The 25,383-nt window shown below is 27.7% G+C and overlaps 1 protein-coding gene across 2 annotated transcripts in view; it reads left to right on the forward strand.

Moving 5' to 3' along the window:
• LOC107456675 (uncharacterized) overlaps positions 1 to 24,007 on the forward strand; it is a 38,997-nt gene extending 14,990 nt beyond the window's left edge. Inside the window, exons 2-5 of one of the 2 annotated variants that reach the window (XM_043051326.2) lie at positions 7,677 to 8,045; positions 12,961 to 13,275; positions 17,833 to 17,853; positions 20,368 to 24,005. In XM_043051326.2, the coding sequence (XP_042907260.1) occupies positions 7,677 to 8,045; positions 12,961 to 13,275; positions 17,833 to 17,853; positions 20,368 to 20,477 (815 nt within the window). In that variant the 3' untranslated portion in view covers positions 20,478 to 24,005. Of the gene's footprint in view, positions 1 to 7,676; positions 8,046 to 12,960; positions 13,276 to 17,832; positions 17,854 to 20,367 lie in introns of both variants that reach the window. The other variant, XM_043051327.2, reaches the window with a different exon arrangement.
• The last annotated feature ends 1,376 nt before the right edge of the window (positions 24,008 to 25,383 follow it).

The raw sequence follows: 25,383 nt of genomic DNA on the forward strand, positions 1-25,383 counted from the left end.
CGTCAGGGTAACCATGGGAGGGTTTCGGGGATTTAGGTTTCGGGGGAGGGGGTTAGTTTCCTTTTCCTGGAGAACTTGTATGAAACTTAGGTAAATAACTAGTTCTATTTAAAAGCCATTCACATAGACTAGTCTATTCCAATGCTTTCTGAGTCGAATTCGAAAATAAAAGGCTACGGAATTGAACATTGATAGCTGAAATTCCAAAAAAAGGGTCTGCAGTTGAACATCATAAAATATAAAATAGAATGAAAGGTCATTGAATCAATGATGGTAAGTTTATAACAAGTTAGTTCCACGGTTCCAGAGGCCCATACTATAAAGTGACAGTCATACAGTCAACTTAACTAAATTTATGACTGACATATATAGATATTTATTTGAACGTCTTGAGAAGTTAAACAGGGAAGGGGTATTAGCGCAGTAGAAGTAGATTTTACATCTTTTGAAGATAGATATATGTCCTAAAGTTAATTTTCAAAGTTGCATGAAATTAAGAAAATATACATTTATTTATATAAACCAAGTAAATAATTTTATTACATTACTAAAAATAAATATTAAAATTATGGATTTGATATCTTATTGGTTTAGAAATTTACACTAAGGAAAGTAAACAATTTCTCAGCAAGATTATGGAATGCAAATTTCTGGTTATAAAAAAAAGAACAGAACCTATGCTTTAAAAGTCCAGTGAATAAAATAAAAACAACTTAAACGTAAAGATAAATGGCTTTAAGCCGGATGAATCCTTCCAAACGGACATTTCAATTCGTTCAAAAACTGTCAGACGATATCAACTAGAAAGAAAAAAAAATGGCGAAAGAGAGCCTGATACACAGCTGAAGAATCTAAGTGATGGAAACGTAAACGTCGTAGAAGACGTCGGATTTTCGTTTCATTTTCTGTTTTATTATTTTCCTTCTTCTTTTTCTTCCAAAGAAAGTTTTAGATAGCCGTGACTGTTCTGTAAGATCGACAGAATAGCCTGCAAGGCAGCGATTGCAGAAATAGATCTATACAAAGAAAATGCATTATTTCCCATGAGCCATTCTAGAAACTTGCGTTTGAAATTGAAGAAAACTTTTAGCGCAACCATGTAGAAGAACTGAATATATTAAGAATCGGAATCAACCATGACTAGAATATCTATCATTTTCTTTATCTGCGAGAAAAAGTATGGATTTTAAACTAGAATGTTTCACATGAAGTATTATTAATTCAAAAGCCATATATGTATAAAAGTAATAATAACAGACAGATTCCCACAAGAGTTGAAAAGTATTGATACATTTTAATCTTAACTTAGAATATTGTTATAAGCATATTAAAATTAAAGTCTGAGGAGCTAATACAAATGTCTAGAAAGTTTCAATTTGAAATTATTCGAAATCTTTATGACATTAATAGTGTTAATTTTCTAATTATCAAAGCATCTTAAAATGAATAGAATGGAATTGGATCGAAGGAATAATTTTTTCATTCTGTTCAAACAAAAGTATTCAAGTGTTTTTCTTCGTTCAATTTTCTATTTTATTATGATTTTATTTAATAAAAAACAGCTACTTTATAACTAACGGTTAAGTCACTGTAAAAACACATCAACAGAGAAATGTTTTTACAGCAGGATTTTTTACCATTTACTTTTAAAGTAACTGAACTACTAGACCTTATTTTATTTACTTAATATTTTGTAAGGAATGTGTTCTTTAACTGGCAAAAAAATATTTCAACCAAATAGTTAAAGAATCAAAATGAAAATAATAAAAAATACTAAACTAGGAAAAATATAAAGATCAGAGAAAATAACTTCTGCAAAAATGGATTCTTAAATAATTAAAAACTTTTTAATACTTACCATACTATCATCAATCTCTATTTTTTAGAATTGATTATGTGGTCTTTTAAACATATGGACTTTCATAAAAGACAGTTGATGCATGCACCGTGGCTTTTCACTTACGCTGTTAGAAATTTCTCAGAAAAAATAGTTAAATAACAATTTATTTAATTGTTATTTTACCATATTCATACAAGCCAATCTTATTAATAAGATGGTAACCAAACTGTTAACTGGGAGAAAAGTGGTTTATTTACTGCTTTCACCTAATACGGTTAAACAACCAGAATTTCATTGCACCAACTAAGCTCACCAATTGAAGTCACTTAGTTCTAAGCAGCTACATATATATTACAATCGACATGGCTAATGTGTCACTCTCATGACTGATAGAACTAGGATTCGAGTGCCAGCGTTGACACCACAATATGTCTCCCATTCCAATGTTAAGTTTTTCCAGTGTCCTCAATTTGTGTTCTGAGCTCTTCATTGACCATTACCAAACAAAAAACGCAGTTGTTATGCCCAGTTAATTTCTTAATGATTTTAAAACCATGCTATTTGTAAATAGTTAAAAAACCGTATAGTTTTGTATTCATGGTTTAATAACTATATTGTTGGTAAACGCTTTCAACACCGCAAAAGTGAAAAATGTTCTTCAGCGAAAACCTTACGGTTTTGGGGTTGACAGGTTGCTGCCGGTTATTTTACTATAATTTTAGAATAAAAATTCGAATATTGCAGCTTAGAAAAAATTTTTAAATTTTCAAACTCTTTATACTAGTCTCATTCTAAAAACATTCTCTGGAAGAATATGCTATTTTTGATTTAACAAAAAATGCTATTTTTGATCCTCAATGCTCATGGCAATCAACTTGCTCATTGCTGCAGGTACTTCATTGTTATTGCTTAACTATCTGAAATCACAGCGTATTGTGCTCACCCCAATCTTCTTTCTGAACATTTTCATTGACCAAACAATCTGACCTTCTTTTACCTTCTCTTAAAATATGTGTTGACAAAATATGGGCATGTTCATTAATAAATATTACTTTACTTATATCACTTAAACATATCACATTCAAATGGAATCAAGCCTTTTATTTATTTCTGATGATGTAAATACACTTAGCTTTAACTTAGAACATGCATAGGCAGACAAAGGTCATATTTTATAAAAATATTTGCAATCACATAATTCATGTAATGATACCCGCATTTCTCTCTTTTTATTCTTAACATTTATTTTATTATAAAAAGCAAATTTTATTTTTCTTATATAACTTATACATATGACATTTCAATGGAAAAAAATATTTATTTCTGACTGCCTCAAACAAATACACTCAGCTTTATATTAACTTAAAATATGCAGTGACAAAACAAAGTCATATTTTACAGAAATATATTTGCAAGTATATAGTTGGTATAATGATATCCGCGTTACTCGCTTTCTATTTCCTATATTTATTTCATAAAAATAATAAATTTTATATTTTTCTTATATCACTAATATATACAACATAAATACACTTAGCAAACAAATACACTTAGCTTTATACATAGACACATACACATAGTCAATCTAAGGTCATATGTTATAGAAATATTCGTATAATACATAATTGATATAATGATATCGCGATCTTTCCTTTTTATTTCCAATGTTTGTGTGATCAAAATAATAAATCGTATTTTTATATCAATTATACATATCACATTCAAATTGTATATAGCCTTTTTCTTAATTTTTGGCTGCACAATTACTCTTAGCTTTACATAACCTTAAAATATGCATAGACAGATAGGGTCGTGTTTTATTAAAATATTTAAAGGCTCTTAATTGATATAATAATATCTTGTACTTTCGTTTTTATTTCCAATGCTTATGTGATAAAAATAATAAATCTTATTTTTATAACAATTACACATATCACATTCAAATTGTATATAACATTTTTACTTATTTCTGGCTGCACAATTACTCTTAGCTTTAAATAACCTTAAAATATGCATAGACAAATAGGGTCGTGTTTTATAAAACTATTTACAAGTACATAATTAATATAATGATATTATTCTTTCCTTTTTATTTCCAATGTTTATGTGATCGAAATAATAAATCTTATTTTCCTTATATCACTTTTACAGATCACAGACGAATGGGATAATTTTTTTTTCTTTTTTCTTACAAATTTACAGAAAACAGGAAAAAAATGAATCATTCCATAGGAAATAGAATTCAGAGTAATGCGAAATTCGTTTCTTTCAACAGAAAAAAAAGCCCCATTTGCTAGAGAATTTGCTGGCGGAAAAACGTGTTTCGGATTATAAATCTGTTTCGTTCTTGATACCAACAACAGATGCAAGGAACAGTTGAGTTAAATTGCCTCACGATGCCAGTAAATAGATTTTTTCCAGGATACATGCGCTTTTTATCACTTGACGAAGATATTATTTTACAACGGGAGAAAGAACATTCCAGAATAACTCTTTCAATACAAATATATGGAACTGGAAAATAGTTTATTTACATTCTTTCCATTCTAAATTGCATTTATAAGCTTATCCGGGTACTTTGTTTACACTTCAATAGAATGAGATTGGGGTACATTTCAGATATTACCATCGTTACGGTTTGATTTTAAAGCAAAAAGTAACTCGTTACCGTATTTGTCAGGATGAGTTTTATTGCGATGTTTGTTTTGGTAATTGTATTTTCTCCAAGAATTTACTTTGTAAATAATTACAAAATTGTTGTATATAAATTTGTTTAAGCTTGTTATCAGACAAACAATATTTTTTATTAATGTTTTGATTTAAAATAATACGTTTAATTGAATCGCATTTTTTTTTCCAATTACTCTTTTTTTTCGTACCAATAATCGGTGCAAGGAACAGCTGAGTTAAAATGCCTCACAATGTCAGTAAATGGATTTTTTACCGGATACATGCGCTTTCAATCACTTGACGAAAATAATATTTTAGAACTGGATAAAATACGTTTCAGAAGAAATTTATCGATATAAATACATGGATCTGGAAAATAGTTTTTTATTTTCATTTTTTCCTCTCTAAATTACATTTATAAGCGAATCCGGTTATTATCCTTTAACTTCAATTGAATGACATGTGTGTACATTTCAGATATTACCATCGTTACGGTTTGATTTTAAAACAAAAAGTAACTCGATACCGTATTTGTCAGGAGGAGTTTTATTGCGATGTTTGTTTTGGCAATTGTATTTTCTCCAAGAATTTACTTTGTAAATAATTACAAAATTGTTGTATATAAATTTGTTTAAGCTTGTTATCAGATAAACAATATTTTTTATTAATGTTTTGATTTAAAATAATACGTTTAATTGAATTGCATTTTTTTTTTCAATTACTCTTTTTTTTCGTACCAATAATCGGTGCAAGGAACAACTGAGTTAAATTGCCTCACAATGTCAGTAAATGGATTTTTCACCGGATACATGCCCTTTCAATCACTTGACGAAAATATTATTTTAGAACTGGATAAAGTACGTTTCAGAAGAACTTTATCGAACTTTATCGATGCATGGATCTGGAAAATAGTTTTTTTTCATTTTTTCATTTCTAAATTACATTTATAAGCACATGCGGGTATTTTCTTTAAACTTCAATTGAATGACATGTGTGTACGTTTCAGATAGTACCATCATAATAGTTTAGTTCTAAAGCAGAAAGTAACTCATTACCGTATTTGTCAGGATGAGTTTTATTGCGATGATTGTTTTAATAAATATATTTTCTGCGAGAGTTTATATTGTACATAAGTACAAAATTGTTATATTTAATTTCATTTAAGCTGGTTATTACATAAACAATTTTTTATCAATATTTTTTTAAATATGTTTAATTGAATTACATATTTTTTCAACTTATCAATTTGCCCTTATTATGAACTGCTTTATTCTTTTTAAATTATTTCAATATTTTTTATTTAAAATTAAGAATATGAAAAGCTATAAAGCAATTAGGAAATTGTGTGGCAGAAAATTTGCACAGACTTTTTTTTTCCCTTCATCTTGAGCGGATGATTTTTTTTTTCATTTGAGACAACGATTTTTTCGTCATTTTGAGTAAAAGTTTTCTTTTTTTTTGTTGAGAAAATGAAAATTTTTTAATAAAAGAATTGACGATCGTTACTAAAATGGAATTGAGTGTTGTAAAGCATACCATCTGACAAATTCCAGAAAAAAGTTAAATAAAAAAAGAATAAAAAGTTAATGAATATCAATTTATTTTAAATAATCTCTAACTATAGGTTTTTTTCAAAAAAGTATTTTACATACTTTTTTATAATTTTAACTTTTTTTTAATATTTTTTCAATACCAATTTTTTTTTTTTTTATGAATCTAAAAAATTCCCCTTCGAATTATTTTTCAATAATTTAGTATGAATATTTAAAAAACAATTGTTTTAAAATGTCAGCTAAAATGTTTCAAATTCTAGAAACAATTATGAGCAACTCTACTTAAGTCTCGACAAAATATTTCTTTTTTTTTGCAATGTGTAGTTAAATTTAGTGTAATATGCAGCTCCTTTATTAAAACAAGAGTTGTAATAATTTCTCCTTCTTTATTCTTAAAAATAAAATTTGATGCATCAATTGTTTAATGGCTATAGCCTAACAGCATTCTTGTCTGGAATGTAATTAAAAATTTTTAGGTTTAGCATTGTACGTTGTTGCATATGTTATTTAAATTTGTAGCTGCTTGAAATAGCTTGAGGTTCGGATTTTTTATGTGTCTAGTATAATTTTTATTGTTGTTGTAAAAAGCAGTTTTTCATTATTTTAGATTATTAATATTTCAATATTATATAGCTGAATAAAAGTTTGAGCGAAGTATTTCTTGCGATATTTTATCAGTAAGCTAGAAATACTTAGAAGATTTCTTGCTAGTAGCAAAGTATTTCCCCAGATTTTATCGAACCTCCCAGGAGTTTGTAACCGGCTTCAGATATTTTATCACTTATTTTTCCGTAACACTTTATTCGTACCAGTAATAAAATATTACAAAACCCTTACATCTGTTATTAGAATTGGAAATAACCATTTTCATAAAAAAATATTACAAGACTATTGATTCTTGGAAAAAAATAAATTCAAACTCTAATTAATTTATTTATCCTGACTTTAAGGTATTTTGAACAAATTCTTTGATTTTTCCTGATTGATTAATCTCCCTGTTTTTCCTAATTGTTTTGATCTATAACCACACTGGTAATAGTATATGATAGGAAATGCTGGTTATCGTATATATTTCCAGCTATTAATCATCATTATTATGACTAAAATGTTTTAAAGAAATAAAAAGTACATATTAAAATGTATTTTTAAATTTAATTTTTAAATGCAATTAGATTTAAACTTGATTGTTTAAATAATTTTTACATCGTTTTTATGAGAAAGTCAAGTTTTATACGTTCAAGTTCTTTTTTTCATAAAACGAAATATGAATGCAATAAACCCAGCAATTTTGGATTGCTTCTTTCAAAATAGATTATTATTCCCTTACATAATCAGTTTTATTATGATTGCTTTGAACGTTGCCAACAGAGAGTCTATTGCAACGTTATTGTCATGAAATACTCAATCATAACGTTATTGTCATTACCAACTCTATTGCAACGTTAGTGTCATGACCACTTTTATTATAATGTTAGTGTCATGACCGGCTTTACTGTAACATTCTTGTTACGATATGCTATATTAACTTACTGTCAGAACCAACTCTAGTATAATATTATTATTAATGCCACAACAGACATTAATATATGACATTTTTTTTCTTTCAATTCTAGGCTGCATAGCTGCTGAAATTCGGAGACTTTCAGTTCCTCGTTACTTACAGAATGGGACAAGAGACGCGATAGTCATGGATTGTGATTACGTTTACAATGAAAATGATTTGAGACTTGTTGTCAAATGGTTTTTTGAAGACAGTTTGGAACCATTTTATCAGTGGATTCCAGAACTAAAATTGAAGACCACTTCCGAATTTTTTAAGAATAGACTAGATTTGAATTACTCTGTAAATACAATGGACGATTATTCGAAATTTAGAGCATTAAGAATAAAAAGACCTTCGACTGATCTTAGTGGAAAATACACATGTTTAGTTACATCTCTGGCAGGACAGGATTCGAGAGAACAAACAATGACCATTTATGGTAAATATATTCGTTTTTTATAAAATTATTTAATTGTTAATGGGGAAAATGTATTATTTTCAAGAATGTGCAAAAGTTAAATGTGTGCAATTTGAAAAGAATAAGAAATTTACAATTTTAAATAAAATAAAAAAGAAGCATATGCAGGGTGTCCTGAAAGGTTGGTTACTTTTATGCTTGAGCGACATAAGGAATCCCAAATGAGCATTAATGATCAGTTTGATAAAATAGACAATATTTTCGTTAGTCTACAAATGTGCCTTTGTGAGGGTCGTGGCACAAAATGAAAAGGAATTTTTTTAAAATTAAAAAGATTAGTGAAGATTGTTTTTCATGAACCCTTATATGAGGACTTAATTAAATACTTCACAAGTAAAGCTACTTAATGAAAGTACTGAAGCCATGGTATGTTTTAACGTCGTCGTTAAGGTACTGGAATGAACATTTGCTTCGTATTTATTTTTGTTTTCTTTTCAGTTTTTTTCATCAATATTGTGCAAATTCAGAAAAAAATCGCTGCTTCAGATAAAATGGCATAGATGTTTTTTTTTAAGAATCTTATACGCATATATAGTTTGATCGTGCATATTTTGAAGGTGAAATATTATCTTACAATAAAGTTTTGAATGTCAAAAGCGTTGTCTATATTAAACAAATACAGAGATATTAATTTTGTATATGGTGCTGCAACAGATGAATAAAAAAGACGAATACAGCAAAAACGATCCTTACGCCAAGTACAGAAACCACTCAAGTATTATAATAACACCATTTAGCAGTAGGTGGCAGCACATATCCCGGTTACAACAATTAATAAAACAGTATGCTTTTCAAATGCGAACATGAAAATTTCTGTGTCAGAATTTGATATTAGGGATGAGTGGCAGCAGGCACAGAGCACAACCCACACTATTTCCCAAACGATTCCGTCATTGAATAAAAGAAGATTCCAAAGGTGACATGCCTCTATTGTCATGTCGGGATTTATCCAAGCATGACGCTTTATTTACTATTTTTTTGAGAGACTTGTTCTCTTATCTCAGATAATTGAACAGAGTTGTACGAAAATATCCCACGTGCTATCAATATTGTTTATCATGGTATTTTGAAACGATTATGGGCTTGTTGAATGTCGGTACTTTTTACCATAATTTGATCGGAAATTTTTTGCAGTGCATAACCGTAAAATATAATCTATTAAAAATTTTCAAAGGTACAAACTTTTTCAACGTTTATATGAAATCATTTTCATTTACTTTGAAGAGAAATTCTATCAAATATTTTTAAATAATCATTTTTTTCAATATAGTTTTCCCTCTTTTTTTAATTAATTCACATTCAGTGTTGTTTCATTATTGAATTATGGAATTCATATAAATATGAAAACATAATTATATAACTAACATAAAATAGGTTTTCTGAAAAATTTATTTATTTCTCGACACTTTCAAGCTAAGTAAGATGTTCAGTTATCTTTAATTCAAAATCAGAAACGAGGAGAAATATTGAGTTTCGTGCACGAATTCGTTCTTTCCCTTTTCAACATGAAACACACATTTTCTTTCTTCCCTGGTAGCAATTTTTCATGAATAAATTACTAAGGGCGTATCTACTTCAAAACAGTTTCATTTCTGAAGCAGATGAAACATAAACAAGGGAGAAATGATCAGCAACGTGATAATGTTTTCTCTTTCATTTTTCACTTTTTTTGTTATTCCTGCACGAAAACTAAAATGCATAATTTGCAGAAAAGATATTTCACGTCATGTGTTTAAAGTGACCAACAAAAACTGATTTTGCAAGTGAAAAACACTGAAAAAAAGACACATTTCATTTTTGTTAATTACGGTTACTAAAGTTGCCCAGAATGCAATTTCCTTAAGTGCATTTCTTTTCCAGAGTTTTCGTTACTATAGATTTCTCAATAAGTTCAATTTTTTTAACCATGTCGTCAGTTTTAATATTTAAAATGTTTTATGAAGTCTATTTTCCACTCCAATGCAGTTTTGAATTGTCAGTGTCGTGTCATTTTTCTGCACGATTAGAGTCATATTTGCGTTGTTAGATGATGAAAGTAAATTGGATTGAATCCATTTCCTACACGTTTAGTGTCTGACAGTTGGCGATATTGGCGCCTGCTTAGATATAAGTGCTCCATCAAAAGTAAAAGGGTTATTAGCGTTCGTGTTTTTCCCCAAAAATACATTACCTAACGAGATGAAAAGTATGTTAAGTAGGCGTGTTCTCTTGGCACGTATCATATTAAAAGGGTCATGAGTGATTGCCTTATACAGTTGGGGACTTAAATTGGTAGATTGATGCACGATGTAAAGTATGATTAATACTGTTTAAAGCAAAGTGTGATTTCTAAAAATAAAAAAAAAGATATTTTAGATTGAAGAGTATTCATTCACTTAAGTAAATTAAAGAATTCCAATTAAAAAAATCTTCTGTAGTTTTGATAAATTTTCAGAACTATTTTAAAAATATTAGGAGTGACACAGGGAGTGACTTTTCATTATGTATTAACATTAGCTTTTCATTATATATTAAGCTTTACTAAAAATAAAATTTATTTAGGAGCTAGTTATTGTATTTGGCATTTTCACTTAAGCAAATTAATATTAAAGCTGAAGTTATTGGATTAAAGTTTCCATTTTTGCAAATTTTAATCTCTTTTAACTCGAGAACTATATCCTATTAGTCATTTACAAATTAAAAGCACAGGACAACATGACATCCACTGTTTTTTTAGAGTACTTCAAATTCACAATAACTGCATTGAAGGTTACTTACATACAAATCTTATATAACTCTGAAATTTACCATCCATATTTTTACAGAAAAACAGCTGTTCGGATCTCATAGGCGAGATGAGTTTGCTCGCTGTAATTCTTTAAAAATAATCCGATTTCTTTAGAACTTAGAGAAGATTCCTGTTTATAAAAGTTTCTTCCTGAGAGCAGGGCTTCAATTAATGACAAAAAATGCAACTTTACTTAGAAATATGCAGCTAAGAAAAAAGCAAACTCCTATTACTGATGGAACAAATAAGTAATTAAACTTAATTACATGTTTAATTATTTTTAATAATATTAATTAACATTATTAATTAATAATAGCCGAATTTGAAAAACCCGTGTATTCAAATTTAAGACATCGTTAGCTCATTCTTGATCAGAATCAGTAGGATGCTTTGTAGTAGATTGCTATAACCACCATAGTTGTACACCACAGTCTAGTGAGATTCCGTAAACATCATATAATGACCACCGTTATATCAGGTGACTTGGATGGCAAAGGAATTGGACCTCCTCACCCAATCCATCTTCCTGGAAAATGGTCATTCAAAGAACTACGAACGATGATACCCCAATGAGGTGGCGCACCATTTTGTTTCAAAAAGACATGCGGCTGAAGTTCTTCTAAGTTGTGGAAATACGAAGTTTTCCAACATGTCTAAGTATGCGACTGATGAGACAGGAAGATGGATTGGGCGAGGAGGTCCAATTCCTTGGCCATCCAACCTGATATAACGCCGCTGGACTTTTTTCTTTGAGGACTTATAAAGGACAATGCTTACAGGAGGATCGCGTCTAACACTGATGACCTAAAAGTCAGAATTACAACCGCAATAGCCTCTGTGGATGCCGACATGCTTACCGCTACCCGGCGTGAAATTGACTATCGACTTGATATTTTCCGTGCGACGAAGGAGGCACATGTGGAAGTTCATTGACATGGGTCATGAATCTTTTTGAGTCTATCTAACCTTTTAAGGTATTAATTTTAATCCATCCTTATTATTTTATGAGATATTGAACATCAAAATGGGTCCGGAACTTCATAAACAATGCATGAACAAAAAATTGTTGCAGAGGAATAAGATATTAAAAATAAGCCTATACATCTGTGTAAAAGAAATTGTAAACGCGAAACAAAATTCATTACGTTTAAGAAAGGGATTTATATTTAAGGTAGAATTAGTTTGAGTAAAGAATGAAGAAACTATCTGTATGGAGGAATAATATAGTATAAAACAGAATAGAGATGTAAAAATTACTCGGAGTCAGCGAATGCAGCAAGCTATGTTGCTAAAAGAAAGTTGAACCAGTCGATGCTCCATTTCCTATCACGTGACTCTGTTTACGACTTACGAGATTTTTAATTGCTTTTAACTCCTAATTAAGAAGATTTGATTTTTCAAGCTGATTTTCGGTTTTATCACAAACGATTCTGGGGGAGAAAAGCATTTTTTTTTTTTTGCTACACAGTTAATATTCCTTACAAAAATACACGCTAATTTATAAAAATTCGAATTCTTCTCCAATAGAAACAACGTTTTTATTTTAATAGGGAGACAAATGAAGTGGTGCTTTTCGGAAATAACTTAAGAATAACTTATTAACTTACTAATTAACTAACAACCAAGTCTTAAATTAGCATACTGAATAATTTGCTGAAAATTGCTGACTTAATCACTTCTGGTGAGGCATTTATGCTGCCTTAATTTGAAAAAAAATTATAGATATTCGGTTATTTACAGGGTTTAATTAGGTATTTTGGGTAATCATAAAAGTACAGCCTAATGATCTATCCATTTTCAAAGGAATGTGTATTTACCAATATCAGATATGCGGAAACGGTAGATACATAGAAAGATAGATACTTGCTATATGTATAATACATTCTACAAATATGTGGCCTTTGTCACGACACCAGGAACTTTGTCACTACAGTTATTGAACATTTCTAGTACACATCAGAGACAGGGTGAGAGAATGCATCTTTATATGCCGTATAATTGTAAATAAACTGTCTTTTGAAAGTGGGTTTAATCATATAGGATAACTGTCAAATGCTACATTAATTATAATTTTTGAAATAGTTGTAAAGATTTGCCTTTTCATTTCAGTTCCAGCCCATGGATTTGAACTGACTTACCTGGAGACTCGTTATAATACCGTGAATGTTTCTTGTGAAGTGCTGGGTGTGTTTCCATTTCCAAATCTAAAGCTTTATCTCAGGCCTTTCAGTGGAAGCCCACCTCAAATTGTGACAGATGTTAAATATTTATCTTTCAAAAGACCTTCTGGTTCCTATGATGTGCAGATGAAAAGGACGTTTAAAGTTTCAGAACTATCTTCAAAGAGTGCCACTGTGTTTGAGTGCAAATTAGAGCTGCCAGGAACTAATTACGCGCAATCTAAAAGTATAGCATACTATCCAGGTAAATATCCATTAGTAAATAATTGAAGGATTGAGTCTATTAACGTGTTAAGGATTTCAGAAAGTTTCCTTTGGATTTCATAAAACTGAATGCTTTAATAAATTCCTTATAATATTCTTCAATCGCATCATTTTTTAAAATTTTATATAAATATAAAAATATATGCCCAGTATAAATATAAAAATATGTATTAGGTTTTATTTGATTAAGCCCTATTTTATATGTCAGTTAATGAATTTTCATCGATCATTACTTGCAGAATTAAGGGTTTTTCGTAATGAAAATCTGTAATATTTATTTTTAGAATTTTAATTTTCATGTTTGATAAAATATTATAAATTCATTAAAAAACACTTAAAATCGTCTCAGCTTTAAGTTTTTTCATTTATGAGTTGCAGAATTTCTTTAAGCACTCTTGAAAAAATTGAAATTTTTAAAAACCATTTTGTGAAAGAAATTATCATTATCACAGTTAAGATGTCAAAACCATTTTGTTTTTCATAATTTTGTAATTATGTCGTTATTGTTTTTAAAAAAATGAAGTTTTAGCTCTACTATATAACCACTTTCCGTTTTGAGGAAAAATATTCACTTTCCTTCTTCGTTTTGTTTTAGAGTTTGCATTTACAAACCTGATTTGGTAAAAACTATAACGAGCATATAAAAAAGTAGTGTTTTAAATTATCATCAGTTATTATTATTTACCTAAATGAATTTAGGGAAAGCTAAGCACACTTATTTCTTTGTTTTAACTACTAACTCTAATGCGTAATTTTCAGTTGAGGATAGCTCAGTTCTCTTTCCAAACTTTTTTTGTCTGGTCTTATATTTTTAAAATTTATATTCACTGAAATAGATTGAAATTTTTCGAGCCTCATTTCCAATCTCTAATTTTTTTTCAAATAATTGAAAACAATTCTAGATTGGCGCGTATGTAGTTTTCTTGGGAAAAAAGAGAATTAGATTACATGAAAAATATTTGTTTTTATGGCACAGTTTAAATTAATTGATTTATGCTTCCTTTCCAAGCAAGTGAGCAGACTTTGCGCTGAAAATTTATTATTCCTATGTAAATAATACTATAAGTTTAGCTTTAAGGAACTGTCTTACAAATACTATACTGTTATAATAATTAAATAAATATTTTTAATTTACATAAATGAATGTTTAATTTTAAGTTGCTGCACTAAGTCTTTGCCGCATACAAGTTAAATCAACAAAACCTAACTGTTCAAATTTAGAGTTAAGGATATCCTATTGGACCAGGTATTATATTACAGGGTAATAGTGAACCCTACAACAGGAAATAATTATAGGTCAATTAGGGGGTACACAATGTATATTTTAAATAGTGCATTAAAACAANTAATTGAAGGATTGAGTCTATTAACGTGTTAAGGATTTCAGAAAGTTTCCTTTGGATTTCATAAAACTGAATGCTTTAATAAATTCCTTATAATATTCTTCAATCGCATCATTTTTTAAAATTTTATATAAATATAAAAATATATGCCCAGTATAAATATAAAAATATGTATTAGGTTTTATTTGATTAAGCCCTATTTTATATGTCAGTTAATGAATTTTCATCGATCATTACTTGCAGAATTAAGGGTTTTTCGTAATGAAAATCTGTAATATTTATTTTTAGAATTTTAATTTTCATGTTTGATAAAATATTATAAATTCATTAAAAAACACCATCTCAGATTTAAGTTTTTTCATTTATGAGTTACAGAATTTCTTTAAGCACTCTTGAAAAAATGGACATTTTTAAAAACCATTTTGTGAAGGAAATTAACATTATCACAGTTAAGATGCCAAAACCATTTTGTTATTATATCGTGATAATTTTGAATGATCCATAATTTTGTAATTATATCGTGATTATTTAAAAAAAATAATAAAGTTTTAGCTCTACTATATCACCACTTTCCATTTTTAGGAAAAATACGCACTTTCCTTCCTCTTCGTTTTGTTTTAAAGTTTATTTTTACAAACTTGCATTGGTTATACTATAACGAATATATAAAAAATAGTGCTTTAAAATTTAAAACACTATCGATAACTTACTGATGATGATAATTTAATTTAAAATTTAAATTATCATCATCAGTTATTATTATTTACCTAAATGAATTTAGGGAAAGCTAAGCACACTTATTTTTCTGTTAAACTAATAACTCTAATACGTAATTTTCAGTTGAGGATAGCTCAGTTTTTTTTCCAAACTTTTTTTGTCTGATCTTATATTTTTAAAGTTTACTTTCACTGAAATAGACTGAAATTTTTCGAGCCTCATTTCCAATCTTTACATTTTTTTAAAGTAATTTAAAACAATTCTAGATTGGTGCATATGTAGTTTTCTTGGCAAAAAAGGGAATTAGATTACATGAAAAATATTTGTTTTGCTGGCACAGTTTAAATTATTTGATTTATGTCTGCTTTCCAAGCGAGTGTGCAGATTTTGCGTTGAAAATTTACTCAATGCATACGAAGCTTTAAATGGGCAAATGAGATGAATAGATTTATCATGACATATATAATTGTTATTCCTATACAAATAATACTACAAGTTTAGCTTTACGAAATAGTTTTACTAATACTGCACTGTTATAATAATTAAATATATACTTTTAATTTACATAAATGAATGTTTAATTTAAAAATTATTGCGCTAAGTCTCTGCTACTTACAAATATAATCAACAAAATCTAACTGTTCAAATTTAGAGTTAAGGGTATCCTGAAATTGTGTGAACAAGCACTTTGTTTTGCATTAACTAAGACAGTGAATCAATCATTCCTTTACTAAGAGGTTTACATTTTGCTTTGTGTCAACCTAGTAATCATTGTGTCAACCTAGCAACCGTTCCTATACTCTTCAAATGATTTAAAGTTTGCGTTGCGTTAACTTAGTTTTGTAATGTGTTAACTTAGATAGTTAATCAAGCATTGGTTTACTCTCCAAGTGGCTTACAAATTTTGCTTCGTGATAACTTAGTTTTGTTAGGAGTTAACTTAGTTTCAAATTTGTGGTAATTTTTCTTAGTAAACTTTGTTATTGTTTATGTTAGCTTAGTTTTGTTTTGTGTTAACTTAGTAAATCTAGCATTCATTTACGGTTTAAGTGGTTGAAATGCACCTTTGTTTAGGTCAATCATCAACAGATATATACGTGTAATTATATCTTTCAGAATTTATTCTCACAAATACCTAACATCGTTTACAACTTATTTCCATTCACCAAAATATAACTCTTCCCTAAATACTAAAAGTATTCTTTTTCAGACTTTAAGCTAAACATGCTCTGTCCTATCTTTAAGTTTAGAGTTAAGCTCCAATTTCCCAGGATATATACCAGTTTTGGATAAAAAGGTGCAAGCTGTGTTTTACGCTTTCGCAGATGTTGCTAGGTAACAGCAATAGGAAAAAAAAACTATTTCATCTCAGATGGATGTTAACCGCAAATGAAATGCTCAATAGGAAATCCTTCTATTTATTTTGCATCGCCTCATTTTCAGAACATATATTGAACGACAAAGAAAGAACGTGAGCCATAAGATAGTCTTTTCGAAAGAAAAAGTTTCCTTCGAGAAGTTTCGAGAAGTAGTTTTCTTAAGTTAAGGTCATCATATTTCTCTTTCTAAATGTCTTCAGTAAACATACGTGTAAATACAGATTAGATAATATGAAGTATTTACTCATACATTTCTTCTTATTTGTACAATCAATGTATACAAAGTGAAAAAAAGAATAACAATTTGAATGTAATGACTGAATCTGAACGTGATTATTTTTTAACTACAAGGACTATGCAAATACTTTATTTACAAATAAAATATTTCAGAATTTTTGGTACTTTTTTTAATAATATGAGAGTCATACACGTTTTTTTTGTTTTAGTGTGAACTCTGCACTTTAAGGAAAAATAATATTACTTTGTTGAAGGGATTTAAAATGTTTAATTATTTTCAAACATCGAAAAATAACAAACAGCAAAAAATATTTTTTTTAAAAATAAAATCAAGCAACAAGAATTTATAAATTTTTATTACCTTGAATCGATATAGCTAGATATTTTAACTTCCGCCGGGCAGTACTGTTCTACTGTAATTTTTTGATGAATTTACACTGAAGCTTGTATAGAAAAATATTATATAAATGAATGCATGAAAAATAAATTTCCTTTTCTTTGAGCCGCATAATTTTTTTTTGTATTACTGTAATAAAAAAAACTAAGTATAATATATGAAAAAAATAATTAATAATTTGGCAATAAAATAATATTAAGATTTTACCAATATTTTAAAATAATAGTTCTAAATAATGGGAAAAACAACTTAGTGTGCTTTTATATTACACTTAGTTTTAAAGTTTTTTTTATAAAAAACATATTTAAATATTTTATTTTAAAGTATATAAGATGTTAAAAAAAATTATTAATGAAGATAAAAAAAAATTATCCTTGTAGCATTTTTTTCTTAATTATTTTATTTATGTATTCATAAGGCTATTTTTATTCAAGACAATTTATTATTTCTATGCTTTCCTTAAGGAATACAAGGTCCTCGGATAGGTAAGTTTAATTTTTTTTTATTTTTGAATTTAAACCACACTATTCTCGATTTATTTGTCGGATTTCATCGAAACATATTTAAATTCAAATTTAATAAAATGAAGAAAAAACTTTTTTTTTCCAAAACTGCAGAATAATTTCTAATTATTCTATCACCTCCAATATAAATATAGAGCATTAATAAAAAAATACTGCGTTTAAAAATATTACGTACAGTAATATATTTATTAAAACAAAATTAAAAATAAAGTAATAAAATGTGAATAATTAAAAATATCTAAATATTGGTGAGCACAGTACATACGTGCATCTAAGGATACCAGTTGCTTAAATTTGTAGAATAAGACTTATATAATATATTGAATAATTGAACAACGCTATTAATAACTGTAAGCCACTAACTAACTGGAAAGTAAACATACTGAATTTTTGCAAAATAAATAGAAACTTGATTAAGACAGTTTAGTTTTTCAAAAAAATAATAAAATTATTGAAACATAGTTTAGAGACTTTGCGTAGTGCTTAGAATTATAAATAAGTAAAGGTTGTTTGTACATAAAGTTTGTATGTCCTACTATAAAATCAACTATATTTTCATGTACCATTGTTTCACATAAATAAATGTCATCATGATTCTATCGACTGTAAGTGTTTTAAAACCATTTGGAGTTTGGCTAAATTTTTGAGAAAAATAGAAAAATATATATTAAAGAAAAAAACTCTATAATACACAATCTTCACGTTGACTAACAAAACATAAAAACAAAAAAACAAGTGTTTTGGCAGGAAAAGTGTTACAGGTGGAAAGGCATGTTTCAGTGTCTCAAACGTTCTATTGTCTGTAAGAGGTTAAACTGAAATCTTTTTATTAAAAAAGTTGAACCCTAATATATCGAATGATCAATTTCAAAAATGATTTTTCACAACTATATGATTTAATTTTGCTCTAATATATTAAGTAGTAAAATATGTTGTACTGCTCCAACATAGTAGACGTACACTGTAAAAAATTCCTTGCATCCTCCATAAAATCTATTTTAACATAAATTATAACACCTTAATTGTTACAATAATACTTATTTAATTACAGTGATTCAGTGATTTCACGGTAATTATTACTGTAAGAATACGATATATCAGATTTTATTGCACCCCAAACATGTTCCAATAAAAATGGATTTTACGGAAAAAAGTACCCGTATCCTGAATGCCGAAACATTTTATTAATTTGATATGGAATTTTTCACAGTGTATGAAGTGTTAAATTTAAACATCTTTTTAAGTTGAACTTTAATATATCTATTGATCAATTTTACTAACGATTAATTTTTGCAACTATGTAGGGTAAACTAACCAGTGAAGGAACACTTAAGCTTCGCTTACCTTTTAAAAAATAATATTAATTTCAAAATTCGATAATTTTAGTTAAATGACAGTGTCAACATATTTGTTACTAATTGCAAATTATGTAAATTTTTTTTAGAGAACTTACATAATTTTGTTTTAAAGTTTTGGAGGTTCAAATAACAAGTAGTAAGAAGACCCAGTGAAGGAACAGCTCTTACCAGTGAATGAACACTTAATTTTGGTTATTTTTTAATGCTCTTTATGAATTTATAAGCCCTACGAATATTAAAAAAAACCTATTCTTGAAATTATAACATATAAATATTTGGAAAATGTTATCTTTTTTTTGTAATCATGAATTGAAAATTAAAGTGTCAACATATTAACACATACTGTTCATTCACTGGGAAATCTATGCCCAGTAAAGGAACATGCCTGTTCCCTCACTGGTTAGGAGTCATTTTTCGTATTTTTAACATACTTTTGATGAGGAACATCACTAAAGGTACGAGAAAATTAAACTTTGTCTTTTATTTTCATAAACTTAGAAAAAAAAACAATAAAGGAACACTTATTGTTCCTTCACTGGTTTTTCATCGTTTGGTGATCCAGTGAATAAACACCCCCTTATCTCAGTACTTTATTATGGTATGATGCTTAAAAAATAAAACGTTACTTCAATAACTATATTTTGAGTTCTCTTTTTAACAATGAGAAAAATAAAACTATTACATGCAATTAATTCCACTTCAAACATATAAATACAAGCACTCACCTTATAGTTTTTTCAAAGAAACAAAGTGTTGCAGAGATAATAACAAATTCAAAAATTTTTCCAGAGAAGTCTATTTGACCAGGTAATCCAAAACAATGCTAGATGACTTCCTATTGTTTGGCGGTAAGGTATTGTTACCAATCAATCTAAAGAAAAACTTTCAAATTCTTATTTTTAATCAATAATTATGAAATGTTCCTTTACTGGGTAGTGTTCCTTCACTGGTTGGTTCACCCTAATTCACTTTTGCACAGAGAAATGCTTGCAGCAATATGTTCTACCACTTCCAAAACAGTAGAGTTAGTTTTACTTACGAAAAATTGGATTTTCAGTATTGACTTTTCTTTGGAAAAATCATTACGGGATGTAATTTCATAATTATTTTTTTTCAGGTGCACCTCACGAGCTGTCTTCTTTATCTACGTGTATTCAAGCAGGAAGCTTTTTCTACTTAACAACTTTAATTGTATGGATCATCAAATCATACACATTTCTGAATTAGTTGTTTGCTTATTGCTCAACTGAAACAGTTCAAATTTTTTCAAGGCTGTTCACAATCATGCTCTTTGATCAATGTCAAGTGATATTTCATCTAGTTGTTATTTTAAAATGCTTCCAATTTTTTGAACTCTCTAAGAGTCTAACTATTCATCTTTTTGCAATTCCATCGATGTACTTAAATGTCTATCACTATACCAACCACTATTAAAAATTAAAAATAATATATAAATATTATTCATCATTATTAACGAAAAATTACTTTCATGTTCTTGTATTTTTTTTAACTTTTTATATGTGTACTTGATTTTTTCAAATCATTTTATCTATCCTGAATGATCATTACAAAATTTTAAAAAATGCATTTATAATCTTCTCTAAATTGTTATTCAAATGCTGGTTTGGTTTCATTATGCAACTGTGCTCACTTAACTAAAACTATCTAAATCGATTTGTATGAAATTTACTTTACTAACAAAGATCAATTTTCAAAATTAATTAATTATTAATTAAAATAATTATATTAATATGAGGAAAAAATACTGTTTAAGAAATTATGACTTTACAGAAAGTTAAGCAATGGAATAGTGAACACGTTTATTTCAATAAAGTATTAACTACAGCAATGGAAAACTATTATTATAAGCAACTAATTGCTACAACTAGCATTTTTTAAAAAAAATCTATTTTAACTAGCGTTATTTATTGTTTATAATAAATGCGGCTTACTATCATATGTTTAATAATTTATTAAGTATATATTTCCCAAAATGATTTTTGTTAATGCCAGCATTTAATTTAAAAACAAGCATACAAAATTTTTTATATCGCAAACCGCTCATTCTTCTTAAATTAAAACTTGACTTCATATTAAAAACCCAACCTCATAATAGCAGCTGTAATTGTCATATAGTTATTGTTAAATGCATTTTACTTTTCTAAACAGAACAATTAATTTTAATTTAAGAGAACTAGATGTTCCAACATTCTAAATTTGAGAGATTTTAATAACTTAATAACCTGAATAAAAGATATTTCAAATCTTATTCTAAAAATAGGGGTTATCTTTATGCATACAAATTTCATTTTATTATGATTGCATTATAGTATGAAAACATAAAATAATAGGAAACATTTATTTTTAATTTTTGTGTTAAAAAAGTGTGCTAATAAATTGCATGTTAATATTTTTTTAAAATTAATATGAATTGCATAATTATTTTTAAGACATAGTATTGTTTTTTTTATTTAAATGTTGAACAAAATATTTTTGTTGCCAAACTTCTCGATACATTTCCGCTTTCATAACTTCACTTTTAGTTGACAATTGGATACCTGCAAGTGACGTCATCACAGACAAATCATGGCATTTGTGGATTTAGACGCCAATCAGGTTGGACCCAGACACGTGATGTCACTTACAGTTAATCCAATTAAATCTGATTTAATTGGTTAAGCTTAATCATTTTACTTCTTTTCGAGTTAAAAGTACCCAATTAAAAAAATTTTTTTCAAAGCCTTTTATTGTATCTTAACACCATATGTGCTAGACTTCTTATGAATGGAGCGCAGTCAAAAATAATTTGCAGCAATAGAGGTAATAGACATCAAATGAAATAGAATAGTATTTGGAGTATCGTATCGATATGAGTGGTTTACCCGCTCTTTACTTAGATGTTATATATTTTGTATAACATTTTTATTTCAATATTGCTAAAATTTTACAACCTATACTTACTTGAGTTACAAACATTAAAATTCTTTTGCTATTATTGGCAAAAGATAAACAGTGGTACTTAAATGGATCACTATGTCCTGTAATCATCTCAAAATTCAGTGTAATCTGCTAAGACAAATGAAAAATAAACCTTAAACTAATGGGAGTACAACACAGCCAATAATTAACTTTTTTCATTCGAAATTATAAACGATTCGATTTCTCCCCCATCCCGACTCAAGAATTTTAGATTGAAATAATGTTGACAAATTGTTCAATTGGAATTTTATTCTGAACAATTTTCATTTTTCTAGCGATTGTCGTTTAAAATTGTAGTTCATGAGATCGGTTTTCTATGGAAGCAAAAGCGAGATCCTTGTTGCTCGCGTTCGCTATAAACAAACAAATTTTTTATTTAAATGCTTTCTACTACTCTTACCTTAGAAACTAATCTATTTAAACGAATATTGTAATATACATAACATTACTTTGTTACTAATTGTAGCTTTTAATTTTTTAAGTAATAATTTCTATAATTATCTTTCATAATTTTTTCAATTATACACTTTCAAATTAAAAACAATAATATGACAATTAAAACAATAACATGAAAAATTAAAAAAAAAAAATAATAAAATTTTTTATATATAAAATTAGGAACAATGTAATCTTAGGTGCAAACATTTTACTTCATAAATTGGCTTCTCTGTTAACTCAGTCTCTGTTTAAAAAAAAAAGCTAAACACTACGGATTAATTTTTTTAATCTACGTTTAAGTATACTGAATTATAAATATATATGCACTTAAAGTATAAGTAATACGATTTTAAGTATCTTCTTGGATTTAAATTATTAAAAAAAAACTTAATAAAATATATTATAGTAACACGGAAGAAATTATCGTATCGTAATCTCAAATATGCAAACTTAAAAAATTAGGAACTCGGTATAAATTTTTTTAAACAATTACTCTTTCTCGTGATACATACTAATAAGTAATCTTCTTATATTTCAAGTAAAAATATATTAATTCAATTATTATATGACAAAATAAATACGCCCTAAATGCATAAATGAAAAAAAAAATTAAAAAGGAAATAGGCAGTATTTTCAGAATTAAATTTAAAAAAAAATATTTAAAACTTTATAAAAACCTAAATATGCAAATTTTTAAAATTAGATACTCTGTGTAAAATTTAAGCAGTTATTCTTCGTTGCGATATATACCAGTATCACGATATTCACGACATTGTAGTATTCTTATACTTCAAGTAACAATATAAATATGATAAAATAAATATGCCCTCAATATATAAGTGAAAAGATTTTTTAAAAAAGAAAATATGCAGTACTTAATAAATTAAATTAAAAAACTTAATCAAATATAACTTAATAATACGGAAGAAATAATACATAAACTGAATCAAATATACTATTATAATACGGAATAAAGGATCGTATCTTTAAATATTAACCTGAAAAATTAGATATTATCTATAACATTCCTTATGCAGTTACTCTTTGTCATGATACTAACCAGTATGTAATATTTTTACATTTTACGTAACAATACATAAAATGAATTATTTAATTTCAATTACTCTAAAACAGTTATATTTGTTTATGTAAAGTGTGATCTAGATTTTATTTTAATATAGGTTTTTGTAAACAGTGCAAATTTGAAATGAAATCTTTAGATAATGTTGTTTAATCTTTTGTAGAGTATTTTATCATGAGTTTTGTTAAAAAATTATACATATCACTCAAAAAATGTGTAAATAAATGTTTGTTGTATTCTTTCAAATACTGTGTAAATAAAAAGTATTTTGCAAGTGTGTTTGTGTAAATAGATTTCGTATATAGTGTGTAATTAAAGACATGACGATACACTTTAAAATTAAATAAAATGTTACAATTCCGAAAAAAATAATGTCAGTTGTTGTTCAGGTATAAAGCTGTTTATTTCACTGAAAATTACTCTTATTTAATAAGAGGCGATGATATGTACTCTTATTTTAACAAACAATTCTGCGAAATAACTATATCAACAATGTGATCTGCGCGATCCGAAAGCAGAATTTGTTTGATGTTGCAGCATTCGACACTGCGAATTAAACCTGGGTCACCTCATTATCCCATGAGCTACCGCAGCTATAATGCTTCAATTCGTAGAAAAATATTAACCCCTACCTTCTCGCTTCCGTGAAAATGACGGGGTGAGGTTTCGCCCTCTATTTCTCGCTCCCGTGATATTGATGAGCTTAAGTGTTCAGTAGTAAGGTGCCAATAAGAATAAAACTAATTCACTTTTTTTGACCGGAAAATATTTTTTTTTCTCATTTCACACACCAAATGGCAGTACCAGGATATGTTTAAGGTAATCGTAGATAGTTAGTTTATTTTAAACTAGATGTCAGCACTAATCAAATAAGTAATACTAATACAAAAGCCAAAAAAATAGGCACTTTTCTGACCGTTTTCTTGAAATTAACGGATCGTTATGGGGCTAAACAGTTATATTTTCAAGGTCTTACTTGTTGAAATATTATTTAAGTGTAAAAACGTTTAAAAACTATAGAAGTCAACCAGTATAAAAATGTTTGGCAAAACATACCAAAAGTCTATGTCTAAAAAATAATATAATGAAAGAGCGTATCAATTTAATAATAAAGTCGAATGGTAATTTTACATACGTTGGAAGCCATAAAATAATTGCTGAAAAAAAAGAGCAAGTAAAGAAATGAATCGTAAAATGATCGGAAAAAAGGCAAAGTTACCGTTTGCTAAGCAAAACAGCGTTTCAAAAGCTCGAATTTAAATTGATAATTTAAATCTGTTTATGATTATGATGAAAAAAGGAGAAATCTGGTAGTGCTGAAAAAAAAAGAGAAAATTTTTTTTACAAAGTTATAAACCAAACTACTAAGAAACTAACCTACTACTATAACTAAAAATAAATTCTATAAAACGAACGAGATTTTTTTTAGTGTAGTAAACAATTATTATGGTAAACAATTATTAAACAATCTAAAGAATTGCTAGTTACGTTTTTATTAGTTCTTTAGTTTTATTACTAAACTAGTAATAACGAGAATTTTCTTAAAAATCTGCTCATTCGTCTTTCCATAAGTGCATTCTTTAGAAAATATTTGAAAATTTTGTTTAAACAGTTCTTTAAGTTCGATGTTCATGA

Source organism: Parasteatoda tepidariorum, chromosome 5, assembly GCF_043381705.1.
Source record: "Parasteatoda tepidariorum isolate YZ-2023 chromosome 5, CAS_Ptep_4.0, whole genome shotgun sequence".
In the NCBI taxonomy this organism is placed as follows: Eukaryota; Metazoa; Arthropoda; class Arachnida; order Araneae; family Theridiidae; genus Parasteatoda; species Parasteatoda tepidariorum.